Source organism: Castor canadensis, chromosome 5, assembly GCF_047511655.1.
Source record: "Castor canadensis chromosome 5, mCasCan1.hap1v2, whole genome shotgun sequence".
Taxonomy (NCBI): domain Eukaryota; kingdom Metazoa; phylum Chordata; class Mammalia; order Rodentia; family Castoridae; genus Castor; species Castor canadensis.
In genome coordinates, this window is record NC_133390.1 from 74,319,189 (window position 1) to 74,337,180 (window position 17,992).

The 17,992-nt window shown below is 39.8% G+C and overlaps 1 protein-coding gene and 1 pseudogene across 4 annotated transcripts; one reads left to right on the forward strand and one right to left on the reverse strand.

Moving 5' to 3' along the window:
- The first annotated feature begins 2,346 nt into the window (after positions 1 to 2,346).
- LOC109694503 (ubiquitin-ribosomal protein eS31 fusion protein-like) lies at positions 2,347 to 3,010 on the forward strand (annotated as a pseudogene).
- A 958-nt stretch (positions 3,011 to 3,968) lies between these two features.
- Wdr53 (WD repeat domain 53) lies at positions 3,969 to 17,946 on the reverse strand. Of its 4 annotated transcripts, none has more exons than XM_020176474.2 (3): positions 17,814 to 17,946; positions 11,552 to 12,047; positions 3,969 to 4,757 (listed from the first exon to the last, which is right to left on the reverse strand). In XM_020176474.2, exons 2-3 carry the CDS (start codon positions 12,029 to 12,031, stop codon positions 4,161 to 4,163), a joined length of 1,077 nt encoding a protein of 358 aa, XP_020032063.2. In that variant the 5' UTR covers positions 12,032 to 12,047; positions 17,814 to 17,946; the 3' UTR covers positions 3,969 to 4,160. The 4 variants fall into 4 exon arrangements, with proteins under 4 accessions (XP_020032063.2, XP_073929520.1, XP_073929521.1 ...); XM_074073419.1 differs by having other exon boundaries at positions 17,807 to 17,937; XM_074073420.1 differs by lacking the exon at positions 17,814 to 17,946 and having other exon boundaries at positions 11,526 to 11,717.
- Positions 17,947 to 17,992: the final 46 nt, after the last annotated feature.

Sequence of the window (17,992 nt, forward strand, 5' to 3'; positions counted from 1 at the left end):
TATTATCATCTTTGGAGGATACTGGAAACCTATTTCTGAGTTGACCACTGAAGTTCTATTTCTTACTTAAGTGGCCAACTGACTACTATCGTAAGCTATATTCAAAATGACAGGGCAAGCCAGGTGGCAGTGGCTCATGCCTGTAATTCTGGTTACTCCGGAGGCAGAGATTGGGGGGACCACAGTTCTAGGCTTGGGTGGGCAAGAAGTTTGAGAGACCACATCTCAATGGAAAAAGTTAGGCATGATAGCACACACCTGTCATTTCAGCTACACAGGAAGCATAAATAGGTTGATTGTGGTCCAGTCCAGATAGGGCAAAAAGCAAGACCCTATGTTAAAAATAACGAGAGCAGAAAGGGCTGCAGGTGTGGTTTTAACTGGTAGAGTGGAAGTGTGAAGGCAGCCTGAGCTCAAACCCCAGTACTGCCTCCCTCTCCTCCCCCCACCTCAAATAAAAAAGCACAGTTCACTGTAGACTTAGGCTCTTTTATATTTTTTACTTTACCCTTATGTTTTTTGAACTCTTATTAAAATAATGTGATACCTCTTGCTGGCAAATTTGAAAGTATAACTAGCAAAAAGGTTCACACTCAATGAATTTGCTTGTAATTTTTCTTTCTTTTTTTTTTTGTGGTACTGGAGTTTGAACTCAGGGCCTACACCTTGAACCACTCCACCAGCCACAAGATAGGGTCTTGCGAACTATTTGCCTGGACTGGCTTCGAACTGTGATCCTCTTGAGTCCTGCCTCCTGAGTAGCTAGGATTACAGGTGTGAGCCACTGGTGCCCGGCTTTTTTTTTTTTTTTGGAATTTTCATACTGCTAATTTACTACCAAAATATTAATAGTTGAGGGCTGTTGATTTAGTGCCCCTTCTCTGACAACTACCTCCTACCCATAGGTATGGGCCCCTTCGATAATGTTCTTGGTATGAGATAACAACACTTCTTGATCAGAACTGATTGGATCAGGTGTGGGCACTTGACTGATCAGATTTTTTTCAGGGACTTGGTACTTGGACCGGAGATACTGCTCACTCAGTTTCTGGATTGAAATGGGTCACTGATACAGCCCCAAAATGCCATCTTTTGTGAAGTAAAAGCCATCATGTAGAGAGCCAAGTGACCACAAGGATTCATACTTGAAGTTCAGCTGTTGCTGGTTTGAGATGAGATAGTCCAGGCTGACCTAGAACTCCCAATCCTCAGGCCTCAGTCTCCCAAATGCTGGGATTTCAGGTGTGATCTGGGCTGCTGTCTTGGTTCCTTAGATCTTTTTTTTTTCTTTCTTTTTTTGGTGTTACTTGGGCTTGAATTCAGGGCCTCATACTTGCCTGCAGGTGCTCTACCATTTGAGCCACTCTACCAGCCAGTTAAATTGGTGCTGTATGTGGGTAATTTTTCAAAACGCCTAAAACCATGGGGCGCTATCTTGTAATCCTAGTTACTTGGGAGGCAGAGGATCAAAAGGATCATGGTTTGAAGCCAGCCTGGGCAACCAGTTTGTGAGACCCTGTCTCGAAAGTATCCAACACAAAAAAAGGATTGGAGGCATGGCTCAAGTGGTAGAGCGCCTGCCTAGCAAGCATGAGGACCTGAGTTCATATCCCAGTGTGGCCAAAAAACCTCTATAGGTAGCCTGTCCATGATTATTCTGACATTTTAATAAATATTAGAATCATTAGATAGCACAATATTATCATGGTGTTTTCATTTCATAAAACAATGGCACAGAACACGTTTTAGGAACATCTACTGAACTCCCTTATTTTCAAGTAAGGAAGCTAAGACCTAAAATAACCAAGAAGACCAGCTCAGTACTGGGATTAGAATCTTGTTTTCTGTCAGTACTCAGACTGGAGTCCTTTATCAATGAACTTTTTAGGGTCAATTTCCTTAAATTGAAGTGACATCACTAAACAGTGTTTACTGATTGCCTGTTTTTATAGCCCAGGCTGGCCTCCAACTCTCTACTCTCCTGCCTCAGCCTTTTTAGTGCTGGAATTATAGGCATTCACCACCATGCTAGACTGATTGCCCATCTAAATGGTTAGGACTCTTTAAATTCCAAGTTAAAAATCCAGTTCAAATTAGCATAAGCAAAAAGCAAAACAAAAGGGTCATTGCTTTAGGAATGGCTGGCTACAGTCTCAATGTTGCTATAAGGCTTTTCTTGCCACCTCTAGGAAAGGTTTTCCACAAGGTGGGACACTTATGGACTCAATATCCCATCGGCTAGTTACCTCAGCAATATATACCTGACTATTCTTGGACTTCTCAGTTACATAAAAAATAAATTCCTTCTTATTCTCTTAAACCAATTTGAATTTGGTTTCTGTCACTTACAAGAGCCCTGACTAAAACTGAGCTTCTTTAAAAGAGCTCTTCACCAGTAAGGATAATGGTAAATGATCAGATTTCTCTTCATAACTTTGAATATAGGAGTAGTACGCAGTATGAGCAAAAGCTGAAAGAGCATGCAGAGAATACGGTAATTTAGGCTGTGATGAAAAGGAACTCACTGTTTTCTGATTCGCCATCTGCAGTGGAACCGCTGCCCAGATGCAGATTTTTGTAAAAACCCTTATGGGGAAGACTGTCATGCTCAAGGGTGAACCTTTAGATACTATATGTCAAGGCCAAGATCCAGGATAAGGAAGGAATGCCTCCTGATCAGCAAAAGACTGATCTTTACTGGTAAGCAATTGGAAGATGGACGTATTTTGTCAGACTACAACATTCAAAAGGAGTCTACCCTTCATCTTAAGTTGAGACTTTGTGGTGGTGCTAGGAAAAGGAAGTCTTATACCATTCCCAGGAAGAATAAGCATAGGAGAAAGGTTAAGTTGGCTGTCCTGAAATATTATAAGGTCGATGAAAAGGGCAAAATTAGTTGCCTTCATCATGAGTGTCCTTCAGAAGAATGTGGTGCTGGAGTTTTTATGGCTAGCCATTTTGACAGACATTACTGTTGTCTAATTGCTTCAATAAACCAGAAGACAAGTAAGTGTGGATGGATTAATAAAAGATGTGAACTAACAACAACAAAAAAAGGAACTCACTGGGCTGGGGATGCAGCTCAGTGGTATAGCACTTGCCTGACATGTTAGGCCCTGAGTTCAATCCCTACCACTGCAAGAAAAGGAACTTACTGGTGACCCACTATCTTGGCCTCCATTCTTTTCTTGCATCTTCTGCTTCTTATATCTTCTGGAAATTAAATTTTGGGGGGGTACTGGGGCTTGAAATCAGAGCCTATACCTTGAGCCACTCCACCAGCCCTTTTTTGTGATGGGTTTTTTTTTGAGATAGGGTCTCAAGAACTATTTGTCCGGGCTGGCTTCGAACCATGATCCTCCTGATCTCTGCCTCCTGAGTAGCTAGGATTACAAGCATGAGCCACTGGCACCTGACATAATTTTTTTTGTGATACTGGGGCTTGAACTTAGGGCCTCACACTTGCTAGGCAGGCGCTCTAACACTTGAGCTATTCCACCAGCTTCTTCTATCTTCTGCATACTCAGAAATTATTTGTAACTTCAATTTATTCTTTCTCCCATCATGGCCTGAATTATTTTACATCTTTGACCCTGGAGCTCTTTTCTTAGAAATATAGCAAAAGGTAATTGTCAGCAAAGCTTCACCAAGAACAAGTTAGAACAGATTTCCTCTTCTAACTTTGTAAGGCTCCCCATGACATCCTGGGATCAGAAATAACTAATGTTATGACAAATGTAGTCCCTGCATTTGGGTGAGGATGTGGGCTTCACTAAGGCAGGAGGCTTGACAAGACAACCAAGGTCCTTCCTGGGCAAGTAATTGTGCCTGAAATTTTCCTGGATCCTCAGGCTACTTAACATCTCTGAGTCTTGATTCTTGTGCTAATAAAATGGAGGATATCATTTGCTTTACTGATTTGGAATCAGAAATTAAATATATGTAAAATGGAGTCAACACTCAATGAATATTATTTTTCTTCCTCCAAATTTTAATGTAATTTACCATATGAAGTACTATCCAATTACCTTCTGTTGTTCAAATGTCTTAAAATGTATACAATGAAATGGTATGATTCCATATATGATAGTTTAAATGAAGCACAACTGTTTTTAACCTAAAAAATTCTTGCCATAGTTCTTCAGATATTTTTATTGGATTTAAAACTCATTTAAGGGATACACAGATATACAACTAGTTTGATCAGCTACTAGTATATTTTGGTGTCCCTTTATTTTTGTACCTAAGAGCCAGTTCACTTTTTCTCCATGTTCAATATTTAGCTTTGGTGAGATTTTGCCATGTTCTTCTTCATCTGTTATTGAAACACTGATGTTTCCACCCTGCTTGGTATAAGTTGCTCTTTTGGTTTTCTTCCTGCGGGGATGTTTTGTAGGACTCTTATGTTTTTTCTCAACTTCACTGTTCACATCCCATAACATTATCTTCCCATCGTTCCCTCCAGTAAGTAGCAAATAGGATTCTGGCAAAAAGCAAACTTGGGATACCCCCAGTGTGTGGCCCTTAAATCCCAGTTCTTGCTCACACTTGACTCCCATCACCCTAAAGATTCGAACCTTACCATCTTCTGCACCACAACTAAAAATATTGCCACATGATGCTACAGAGACAGAGTATGCTAGGGCAGGGTTTACGAGCTGACCAGATGACTGTGGATCTTCCATTTCTTCTGTTTCATCCTCCTGTAAATTTGTAATCCAGAGTGGGCGGGCTTTCTGAAGATTCCAGAGCATTACCTTTAAATAAGATGAAGTTACATTGTTATACAGAGCTCTAGTCATTCTGCTCAACTAAAGTGCTTATTTAGCTTTTAATATAATCATCAAAGTAGTCTGAGAATATCAATAGGATGCATTCCCAGAAATACTAAAAAACAAAAAATCAGATGCTACCACAACATGCCAGTAGAATGGTAATGCAGAAGGGAAGATAGAATTTACAAAACAAGATCCAAAATAACTTTTTATTTTTTCCAATAGTTGGGTTTGAACTCAGGGCCTTGTGCTTGCTAGGCAGGTGCTCTACCACTTGAGCCATGTCCTCAGTCCCCTACATAACTTAATGAACAGATCCCATTAAAGTATAATTGTTGAAAAACAAAACAAAATGTACAATTGTTAAGTAGCTGAGGTTTCTGTAAGTCTTTCCATCCTCTTCATTCCTGCAGAATATACTGGGCTTTGTATGCCAGTAGTTCCAGCTATATGAAAGGCTGAGGCTGGAGGCTAGCCTAGGTAATAGTGAGACACTCCACATCATAAAAAACCATCTGCCCCAGCACCCCCAGAAGATTACAAAATTTTTAATTAACCCATTCCAGGGGCTTAACCCCAAATCTTTGTCCCTCCAAGATGGCTTTCCTAACTCCCAGCCTATTTCTATCTATCCTGTGTAGTCCCAAATCTATTAACTGATATATAGTATTGGCTTGTCAACTTCTTGAGATTTAATTCATCTTTGCTAATACTTTGCATAATGTCTGGGAAAGAGTACAAGTCCAAAATCTGTCTGATTCATTCTTTTTTCCATATCAACCAATTTCATAATATTCTTTTTCTTTTTGGCAGTACTGGGCCAAGATTGCTAGGCAGACACTCTACCACTTGAGCTGTATCTCCCAGACCGGATAATATTCTTTTTCTTTCTTTCTTTTCTCTCTCCCTGTCTCTCTCTCTCCCCTTCCTCCATCCCTTCCCTTCCTCCCTTCCTTTCTTTTTTTTGTGGTGAACTCAGGGCCTACACCTTGAGTCACTACACCAGCATCCCCCCATTTTGTGATTTTTTTTCTTTTCTCGAGATAGGGTCTCATGAACTCAGGTTGGTTTTGAACTGCAATACTCATGATCTCTGTCTCCTGAGTAGCTAAGATTACAGGTGTGAACCACTGGTACCCAGCTTCTTTTTTCTTTTTATTTTACTGGGATTTGAACTCAGGGCTTCATGCTTGAAGCCATACTTCAAGTATGGCTACCTTTGAGCCATACTTCCAGTTCATTTTACTCTGGTTATTTTGGAGATGGTGTCTCACAAACTATCTGCCTGTGCTGACCTCAAACTGTGATCCTCTTGATCTCAGCCTCCCAGGTAGCTAGGATTACTTGTGTGAGCCACAAGCGCCCAGCCTGATAATATTTTTAGTATTTCTAAAGAAATAGCTTTAGTTTATCACCTATTATCATACCTGAGTTATAACTCACATTTTTAATGGACACTAGGAGAAGCATGACCTTGTTCAGATAGTCAAAAGCATAGATCTGAAAGATTACTCTCACTGATAATACTAAAAAATCTGAGGGGTACAATATATGTACATATGAAAATGTCACAATGAAATCCCTGTATAACTATCAGATACTAATAACGTTTTTTATTTTTAAAATCTAAGTACAAACAAAAACTGGCATTCTGGATTCTGCTAGCTTAATTGTATTGGTAGGTACTCCAACTCTTTCATGTGCATCCCCTAGAATGCAAGGATTATATTTTCTGTCCTCCTCACATTCAAACACATACTGTATACATGTTCAGTAGCTGATACATTTTTGTATTTTATTTAAATCGTCTAAATGTGTTAAATTATCCCAAATTCTACCAATTGCAGGGTTATTTCCAAGTATTGAGGATTCTAGATTGTTCCTGACTGGACATTTCTTTTTTAAATTTTTTTGTGGTACTGGGACTTGAACTCAGGGTCTACACCTTGAGCCACTCCACCAGCCCTTTTTTTGTGAGTGGTTTTTTTGAGATAGGGTCTCAGGAACTATTTGCCTGGATGGCTTTGAACTGAGATCATCATGATCTCTGCCTCCTGAGTAGGTAGGATTACAGGTGTGAGCCACCAGCCCTTGGCTGGACATTTCTTTATGCTGCTTTTCTCCCATCTTGGTGCTATGGTTTGAGCCAAGGGCCTTGCATATGCTAGGCGAGCACTCTTCCCAGCCCATTCTTTATGCTTCTTAATTCTTCCTAACTGCCAAAGACTCCAAAATGTTTCACTCTCAATTTCTCAATCAGCTATTCAAGCAGTTAACACCTTAAGCAGGAAAACTAGACTAGACATACTGAAGGAAAAGAATAAAAGAGTTTGAAGCTTACAGTTCTATGTAATAGGTCAAAAGGAGACAAAGTAACAAGTGGCAAGTGTTTAGAAATGAATTCAAAAATATCAAAGTGTCCCTGATGAAAAACACTTCCTCTTACAAAAAATTTTCTTTCCATATAAAAGCTTCATTTTCAGATAAAGAGCTATCTCTTTATCCTGTTCCCTAAGTGCTGGTACTAGAGATCTTACAAACTTCACAAAAAGAGCAAATCTTTGAATTATTTGTTTTCAGATGCAGAAATAAGAGGGGAAGGGAAAAAACCAATGTGCATGTTATAGAAATATATGGTTTTTGGGCTGGGGATATAGCTTTGTGGCAGAGCATGTGCTTATAATGACCGAGGCCCAAGGTTCAATCCCAGCATCACAAACACACACACAACCGCCCCCCCCTCCACTGGTATAGGCTGACTAGTCTTATAGTTAAGAGCAATGAGGGACAACCAGGTTTTAAGAAGAAAACAGCAGCCAGGTGTGGTAGAACATACCCATAATCCTAGCACTCACAAGGCTGAGATAAAAGAGAGTTCAAGACCAGCCTGGGCTACATAGTGAGATAGTAAGACCCTGTCTCAAAACACCAAAAGAGAGGAGATGAGAGAAGAGAGAGAGAGAGAGAGAGAGAGAGGAGAAAGAGAGAGGAGAGAGGAAGAGGAAGAGGAGGAGGAGGAGGAAATTGGTATAACTGAAGGATGAAAGAATGACTAGTCAAAGACACACTGTAATCTGTGTACTTATAACTCACCTGGCTGTGAGGTGCCTCTTCACAACCACACACACAGATCAAAACAACAAGGGTAGAGAATGTCAGAGGTTTATAATGGCTTGGTCAACACCTAGCAGTGGAAAAGGAATTAGAAGCTGTATGGTCTGCTCATGGATTGGTAGAATCAACATAGTAAAAATGTCGATACTCCCCAAAGTAAACTACATGTTTAATGCAATTCCCATCAAAATTCCAATGACATTCATTAAAGAGATTGAAAAATCTACTGTGAAATTTATATGGAAACACAAGAGGCCACGAATAGCCAAGGCAATACTCAGTCAAAAGAACAATGCAGGAGGTATCACAATACCTGACTTCAAACTATATTACAAAGCAATAACAATAAAAACAGCATGGTACTGGCACAAAAACAGACATGAAGACCAGTGGAACAGAATAGAGGATCCAGATATGAAGCCACACAACTATAAGCAACTTATCTTTGACAAAGGAGCTAAAAATATACGATGGAGAAATAGCAGCCTCTTCAACAAAAACTGCTGGGAAAACTGGTTAGCAGTCTGCAAAAAACTGAAACTAGATCCATGTATATCACCCTATACCAAGATTAACTCAAAATGGATCAAGGATCTTAATATCAGACCCCAAACTCTTAAGTTGATACAAGAAAGAGTAGGAAATACTCTGGAGTTAGTAGGTATAGGTAAGAACTTTCTCAATGAAACCCCAGCAGCACAGCAACTAAGAGATAGCATAGATAAATGGGACCTCATAAAACTAAAAAGCTTCTGTTCATCAAAAGAAATGGTCTCTAAACTGAAGAGAACACCCACAGAGTGGGAGAAAATATTTGCCAACTATACATCAGACAAAGGACTGATAACCAGAATATACAGAGAACTTAAAAAACTAAATTCTCCCAAAACTAATGAACCAATAAAGAAATAGGCACGTGAACTAAACAGAACTTTCTCAAAAGAGGAAATTCAAATGGCCAGAAAACACATGAAAAAATGCTCACCATCTCTAGCAATAAAGGAAATGCAAATTAAAACCACGCTAAGATTCCACCTCACCCCTGTTAGAATAGCCATCATCAGCAACACCACCAACAACAGGTGTTGGCGAGGATGCGGGGAAAAAGGAACCCTCTTACACTGTTGGTGGGAATGTAGACTAGTACAACCACTCTGGAAAAAAATTTGGAGGCTACTTAAAAAGCTGGACATCGATCTACCATTTGATCCAGCAATACCACTCTTGGGGATATACCCAAAAGACTGTTACTCCAGAGGCACCTGCACATCCATGTTTATTGCGGCACTATCCACAATAGCCAAGTTATGGAAACAGCCAAGATGCCCCAGCACTGACGAATGGATTAAGAAAATGTGGTATCTATACACAATGGAATTTTATGCAGCCATGAAGAAGAACGAAATGTTATCATTCGCTGGTAAATGGATGGAATTGGAGAACATCATTCTGAGTGAGGTTAGCCTGGCTCAAAAAACCAAAAATCGTATGTTCTCCCTCATATGTGGACATTAGATCAAGGGCAAACACAACAAGGGGATTGGACTATGAGCATATGATAAAAGCGAGAGCACACAAGGGAGGGATGAGGATAGGGAAGACACCTAAAAAACTAGCTAGCATTTGTTGCCCTTAATGCAGAGAAACTAAAGCAGATACCTTAAAGCAACTGAGGTCAATAGGAAAAGGGGAACAGGTACTAGAGAAAAGGTTAGATCAAAAAGAATTAACCTAGAAGGTAACACCCACGCACAGGAAATCAATGTGAGTCAATGCCCTGTATAGCTATCCTTATCTCAACCAGCAAAAACCCTTGTTCCTTCCTATTATTGCTTATACTCTCTCTACAACAAAATTAGAAATAAGGGCAAAATAGTTTCTGCTGGGTATTGAAGGGGGGGGAGAGGGAGGGGGCGGAGTGGGTGGTAAGGGAAGGGGGTGGGGGCAGGGGGGAGAAATGAACCAAGCCTTGTATGCACATATGAATAATAAAAGAAAAAGAAAAAAAAAACTGAAAAAAAAAAAAAAAAAAAAAGAAGCTGTATGGTCACTGTGTCACATAAATATAGAATGATTCTTCAACAAAGGCTCTATAGACATTTGGGAAGGCAATCTTTATTGTTGGGGGCTGTCCCAGCACTGCAGGACATTCACTGATTCCAGTGCCAGGCCCTCTAACTTTTCCTCCCAACTAAATGCTGGCAGCTTAAGGGAGAGGGGGACAGCAACTGTGACAACAACCAAATCAGCTTCATGGATTTCAAATTATAAGCAGAATGCAAGATACATAGGCAGTGGTAAAGACTACAGGCCAAGAAGGTGCAAAGGCAAGACCTTTGAAGGTTAACAGGAAAATAGAGTCTCAGCCGTAAGACAAGTGTATATAATGGAGAACATCGATTAAGTGCCCAAAATAGTGCACATATGTCATTAATAAATAATGATCCCCTATCTGGAAGTCACCTGTTCCCAAACTAAGAAAATTTTCTATCACATTACTGATGGTGCTCTGTTTAACTACCTCAGGTGTCAGAAAAAAGCAGAGGCCTTGGAGCCAGGGAACTTGAGGTTTAAGTTCCAATCAGGCAGTTGTGTGAACACTTAATTTGGACTTAAGTTTCCTGACCAGTTGGGTGCAGGTAGCAAACTCCTGTAATCCCACCTACTCAGGAGGCAGAGATCAGAAGGATTGTGGTTCGAAGCCAGCCCCAGCAAATGGTGGAGTAGCTCGAGGTGTAGACCCTGAGTTCAAACCCCAGCACTACAAAAAAAAAAAAAAAAAGGAATAACTACTGAGGGGGGGTATGACCAGATTAATACTAACATGTAAAGCACTGACAAGTACTAAATGCTCAACAGAGACAAGTCATGATTACTCTCACTTCAGTGATGAGATTTACTTTCTCAAGAGGAAGAACATCCCACCATGGGAAAGTTCAAGCTATGTGAAAACTCATACATCCATCCAAAACCTGCTTCCCTGTTACTTCTGCTATTTAAACCATCATATGCCATTTCTATCCCTCAAGAAAAGGAATACTTAACCACCTCCAGATCCCTCTATAGTATGATTCTAGATATATTTATTTTCCTAGAGCAGGATTTGGGCTGATTTATAAAGACGCTTTCAAAACCCAGCACTGAATACAATGCTCTGAATCTGGTCACCAACACATAACATTTCAAATAATGTACTCCAGAGTTTAAAGTAAAAACAGAGCCAGATACTCCCAATTCCCCCACAATCTGCGTCTGTAGACAGCAGATGGATCGATGTTGCCTTCAGCACTTCCCTTTGTTTAAACAGAAATTGAGAATCATGTATTTGAATCCGAAGGTTTTAGAAATATCTTAAAAGGAAAGAGAAAGGAAGACAAAGAATTAATGATCACTCTGTGAAGAAAATCTACTAGGTTTTATCAGGCTAGCACTCAATGTGGAAGTAAAGCCCATGGCTCATAACTGGGTAAGATGTTAGTAGAGAATAGAAAATGCAATATATTTAGCCTGATCAGTAACTTGAGTCTGATGGTCAGGATATAGATCAATGGTAGAGCATGTACTTAGCAAGGCCTTAGGCTCAATTCCCCAAACACACACAGACCCCCTTGTTAGCAAATTCCATTCAAAAATTACCCAAAGACTCTTTGCAAAACCATCACCTGCATGTCCAGGCCACATGACACCAGGCTTTGAGGCCTCTGAGGTCGAAAGGCTACAGAGGAACAGATATTGGAATGTCTCTTTAGGGATCTGCTAACTTTCTTATTTTCCAAGTCCAGTATTTTGATTGCCCCGGAGTCATCAGCAGAAGCCAACAGGTTTTCAGTTTCATTCAATGAAAGACAATTGATTTCTTCTTCATTCACGTGAAAATGGTCCAGGGAACCTTTGAGGGACCTGACATCCAGTACACTAATGCCTTCTCCATGTGAAGCAAAGAGCTTGGTGGAGCAGGAGGGAGAAAATAAGACACTGGTAACATCATCGGCTCCTTGGAACTGCATGTGTCCTAATGGAGTCCCATCTTCACCCCAGGCCACGAGACTGCCACCCTCTGCTCCAGAAGCCACTAGTCCATCTTTACTTGTGTTCAGACAGAGGACAGGAGAAGAATGTCCGCCAGTCCACTTGACTGCCATAATGGCCCAGAAGACTCTGCAAAGGAGGAGTAGAACTATATCACATTTCATACAAGAAATTATAACAGGAAACAAATGTAATAAACAATTTTTAAGTATTTTTTAAAAAACTTAAATCACTCAAAAAATAAAACAAAACCAAACCACAATGACATTTAAAGATCAAGTCTACAAAAGCTTAGTTGAACCTATTGTTGTGGTACTGGCTGACACATGCTTGCCACTGGGGACAAGGTAAGCCTGGTCCTCTAGTCATTGATATGGAACTCACATAAGAATAAGCACTAAGTATATTTTAAATTAGGGGCCGGCTGTAGTGGTGCATGCTTACATTCCCAGCATTCAGGAAAGTGAGGCAGGAGGATGGAGAATTCAAGGCCAATGTGGACTATATAGTGAGACCCTGTCTCCAAAAAATAGGAAAAATTCTTTAAAAGAGGGCTGGTGGAGTGGTTCAAGTGGTAGAGCACCTACCTAGCAAGTATGAGACTCTGAGTTCAAACTCCAGAACCACAAAAAAAAAAAATTCTTTAAAGAGAGGGTGCACAATCATCAAATTATATCTTTTATCTGGATAATGTTTTAGAGAGAGAGTCTGTGACTAGATTCTCCAAGTTTGTATTAGTTAGGTGACTGGACAAATTACTGAACCTCTCTGTGATTCACTTTCCTTCTGTATAAAATGGGAATAACAACACTCATTTCATGGGGTCACTGAGGGAATTAAATGATAATTTATGTAATGTACATATACTGGTCCTATTACATAATGAGTGCTTAACAAGAGTTCCTATTATTCCTTTTTAGAAACTATTATTAGGCTGGTCAAAGTGGCATCATATATACAATACCAGTGTTTTTTATGTTTTTTTTTTTTTTTTGAGGTACTGAGGTTTGAACTCAGGGCCTTGTGCTTGCTAGGCAGGCGCTCTTACCACTTGAGTCACTCTACCAGTCCAACACCAGTGGTTTCAAAATGTCTTTCCCCACAGCAATTCATGGTCTAGCAGCATTAGCACCACCTAGAAACTTATTGAAATATAAATTATTGAACACTATCCACTCATCGGTTTTTTTGTTGTTGTTATTTGGCAGTACTGGGGTTTGAACTCAGGGCCTCACACTTGCTAAGCAGGTGCTCTAGCACTTGAGCCACTACACCAGCTTTTGAACCCTATCAAGACCTACTGAATCTGAACTCTGGGAGTGGGGCTTAGCAATGGGTTTAAAAAGTCCCCCAGGTGGTCCTGCTGGATGCTAGAACTTTGGAGCCCATATCACTCTAATAACCACCTGGGGAACCGTTAAAACACAAGACCATTGGGTCTAACCACCAGAGACTTATTCAGTAGGTTATCTAAGTCTGTTCTTAAAACAACCCTTCTAATTAGTTTTGTCATATTTTACAGATAATAAAGTTGAGTCTCAGTGGTAGAGCATAAGGACCTGAGTTTGATCCTTAGCACCAATGAAAACAAAACCAAACAAAAAAATCCTCTTGAGTTTATCAGAAATGTTAAATAATTTGCTCCATGTTGGCTCTTAGGATTTATACATGAGATACAACATAATGTTTAAATAATGAAGACCATGTTCTAAAAACCAGACAAATTAAATTTTCTATTTCACAAGCCTAGCAAGAATTTACCAAGAAAAAAACTGCCTGGGTTGCTTTACTATTTTCAAGTAAGGTACTTGAATTTAGTCCAATGTAATGATTCAGAGATAAATTTCCTAATAACGTTTGGGAAAATAGTTAAAATACTCTGGCAATCTGCTTACTTTTCATTCTCAATACAAAACTGCTTATTTCCTCCCACTTTAGACACACACAATCACTAATTAGACTGCAAAAATCACCTATGTAATAATCAAGGTAACAGAAACATTGTCACAAAATCAGATGTAGCAGTTCTCATAAAGATGACAAAATGGGGAAAAGACAAAAAATAAACATTTTTCATTTCAGCAGAAGCACTCAATTAGTACACAGAGGAAACTAATTATGTAGAGATTGGAGACAAATAAGATTTAAAGGAGAGGTTACAGAGGAAATGACTCAGAGGGAAGTAAAGACAGGGAGCCCTGGTGGTTTGATTTTTGCTGACAAGTACCAAAATGGTAGTTAAATAATCTTTTGCCATAACAAAGATTCTTGCCAAAAGTTCCAAATAAACCAAGAAAAAAGAAAGGACATATGATTTTTTAATTATAATTATTTACTTATTGGTGCTGGGCACTGAGCTACATCCCAGCCCCAATATACTTTTTTTAAAATTTTTTATTTTTTGGCGGTAATGGAGATTGAATTCAGGGCCTCATGCTTGTTAGGCAGGTGCTCTATCACCTGAGCCATTCCGCCAGTCCTGTTTTTTTTTTTTTTTTTTCAGATAGGGTCTCATGAACTGTTTGCCTAGGATTACAGGAGCAAGCCACTGGCACCCAGTTCTATATACTTTTAAATAAAGGTACTGATATTATTTAGGCTTAGAAACTGTCAACTGACATATGATAAAGATGTTATCCATTAAAATATAAAATTTAAATTAACTATTGGACAGGCAATTAGTCACAAATCTTTTTATTTAAACTTTATGAACCTTTAGAGTGTTGATCCCTAATTTCCTATGCTGGGATTTCAACTTTTTTACTCATTTATTTATTTTGGCAGCAATGGGGTTCTACCACTTGAGCCACTTCAACCAGCCTAAATTAGGATTTTAATTTTGCTATGAATCAACTTTAAAGTAAGAACTCTGAACTCTACAGTTTTGAGATTGGCTTTTTTTGTGTGTGCATATAGGTTTGGAATCCCTGCTGGGATTTCAGATTTTTGCTAAGAATGAGACAAAGATTTCTTGTACTTCTATTTCTTTATGACAAATTTATCCACAGGAGATCCAAATAAATGCTGACTGGCAGACAAAACTAATTAGCAGGTTTTCTGAAAGAGATGAACTCAATGTTAAAGATACATTTAGCTAAGTTCTACCCCCAAAGTATAAGAAGTTAGGCAATATATGGACTTTATACTTAAAAGGACTACTATAAACTTTAATACAGTTCTTATAAAATTTTCCAATTTTAGCTCTTGTATTAGTCCCACAAGATTCAAGAAACCAATTTGAACTTCGGAATTAAAAATGAAAGAACTATAAAATAGGTACAGGGTGGGGGGGTACTTGTGGGAGAGAGGAGAGTGAATGGAGGAGATGAAGGTGAGAAAATATGGTTGATGGGCTTTGTATACATATATGAAATAGAACAATAAAACCTCTTGTAATTGCTTTAGTGGGGTGAGGAAAGGGGATGGGGGGAGATGGTGGGGACAATCTAACCAATGTATAATGTAAGGCTATTTGCAATTGTCACAATGAATATATGCTAATAAAAATGAAAAAAGTAAGTGTTGAACAAGCCAGGCATGGTAGCACATGTCTATAATATTAGCACTGGAAAAGCTGAGGCAGCAAGATATTGCATTTAAGGCCAGCATGGCTACATAGTGAGTTTGAGGTCAACCTGAGTCACAATAGTGAGACCCTATATCAAAATAAATAAATAAATAAATAGTATTAAACAACCAGACTGCTGTGGTAGAATGGTACTAGGGAAAATGTGCTTAAATTTGAGTTAAAACAATTTTTTACAAATGAGCTGTTAGTTAGTCACTGTTCTTGTTTTTCTATTACTAGGACTGGAAAGCCTAGTAGAAACAGGTCAACTGCCAGTATCCATGTTCATGTACCAAGTCAACAAGCTTCTCTTTTCCTATGTGTTGCTTGTACAGTCAAGCACAGCAATTAATCATATCCTTTAATTAGATAATAGATTTCTTCCTTCTAACACATAATGAGATCATGGAATGGGTGAGGGCAAGGTAGGGTATTTTGAGAGCATTTTTTGAAAGGGTGGGGCCCCACAAGGTAGCAGTTCTGAACAGCTACAGGGCAGTGAGGGTACTGGACTTGGGAGAGGGGTAAGGATAGGAGGAGAGGAGCAGGTGAAGGCCTTGTAAAAAAGAAAACAAGAGAGTAATAAAGGTAATCTTAACTTTGCAATTCTACCTGGGCCACTTGGGGGATAGTGTGTTACTGAAAGTTGCCTCAGTGAAGGGATTTAACCATTATCCATAAGCACCAGAATTACAGCATCAGATCCTTCAAAGGTGCTACCTTTGTGAGAAATGCAGGATAAAGGCATCGTTCATAACTGAACGATCTACACTAGCAACACTCTTCTCCCATCACACCTTCACTTAGCCACTTGTCTCTTTCAAGTATCACAGGATTCTTTTTTTATCTTTAAGAGACAGGGTCTCCCTAGGTTGCCCAGGTTGATTTTGAACTTTGGGGCTCAACCCACCTTAGCCTTTTGAGTACTCAGCTGGAACTACAGCTGAGTGCCTAGTCTGCGACTTTCAAGCTGATCATTTTACATGGTTCTTTACCTCCCTTCTCAGATGGACCAGACTTAAAGACAAAACAAAACAAAACATTAAGGGCTAAAAAAGACAAAATTTGGCTCAACATTCAGGAAGTAGATCAGTGTTGGTCAACTTTTCTTCAGAGGTTTTGGGTTTTCTAAAGTTGGACTTGATGTGTGGAAGGTGAATAGCAATCAAAATGATGGAAAGGCAGTGGCATTGATATTGGTAAGAATGAAGAGAATTTGGGTTATTGAGCCTGGCGAAAAAGACAACTGAGAAGAGAATTGGCAAGTAACAAACAGAATAGGGAAGTAGTTGCTGTTCATTTGTTTGTACTAGAGAAGAAATAGATTGCTCACAGCCAGAGGTGTCGACAAGATTTCTTAGTACATAAAGATTGCAAGAAACTGGAGCTGACTAAGGGAGTCTGTGAACCCTGTAATTATAATTACTTCATGGAGTTGTCTTGAGAATGATATAAAGGACGGTGTAAAAGACCTAGTATAATGTCTGGCTCACACCGTGGTTACTTTTATTCTTTTTCTAAGTGTTCTTTACAGTCTATCAGAAAACTTTTGAGGCCCCTTGAAAACTGTAGTATGACCAAATAATGCTGAAATTCTTTCCCTTCCAAAAACCATCTACAATATAGTCTCCACGTCACTCTCCCTACTGGAATGTTTACGGAATTAAAACACAATTGCCTTAATCTGCCTGCGAAGAGATGGATCTGAGAATATTACATTCTGTCCAAAAGACCATGACACTTAACTAGTACTAGTACACGGCATTTGGGATTATTCAAACTTTTTTTTAGGGGGGAGGGAAGGTGGAAGTAAGGGGAAGGTTCAGATTTAGCCACCTTACTTTTCCAATGCGTGGTAGGACAGTCGTTCTAGTAAGCAACTATACTCAGAAGAGGGCTGTGAAAGGTTAAAACAAAAAAGTTTCGTCGGAAAGGGGGGACGAGGAGAATGGAGGCGGTGAATCTAATTATGACATATTGTAAGCACATATATAAATGTCGAATCTCCCTTTACAACTATATGTAAATAAATAAATCTATTCTGAAATGTTAAAAAAAAAGGGGGGATCCGACCTGACCAAAATAAAACGGCCTCAACCGCTCAAGGCAAAGAAAGGGGTTACAACTCAAACTAAAGGTGGAGATAGAAATTGGTTAGCAAGGAAAGAGAAGTTTCATGCGTTAAGATGGACGCGAAGCAGCGACCAAGTGACACAGGGAAAGTGCATGGGAAAAGGAGCCCAGGAAAGTCGAAGAGGAGCCGCTAGACCAAAAAGAGGAGAAAGTACTGGAGGTCAGCTCAGAGCCCACCGGTACCAACCTCCTACCTGCGCTTCCCGTCCCTCCGCGGCGCCTGGTAATGACGTCATCAGCGGCGACCAATCGCGTCAAGAGCAGGGCGCGAGGCGCCTCGGCCGAAAAGTCACATCCGGGGCCGAGAGGAACCGGAGCAAGCTGGGCGTGCGCCCTTGCTTCGTGCCCTCAACCCGAATGGCGGAACCACGGG

Excerpts from the sequence above, each read along its gene's own strand:
- Wdr53 (XM_020176474.2), bottom strand. The coding sequence starts at position 12,031 with ATGGCAGTCAAGTGGACTGGCGGACATTCTTCTCCTGTCCTCTGTCTG. Across the intron at positions 4,758-11,551 it reads CATGTGGCCTGGACATGCAG|GTAATGCTCTGGAATCTTCA; the intron begins GTGATGGTTTTG and ends TCTTATTTAAAG.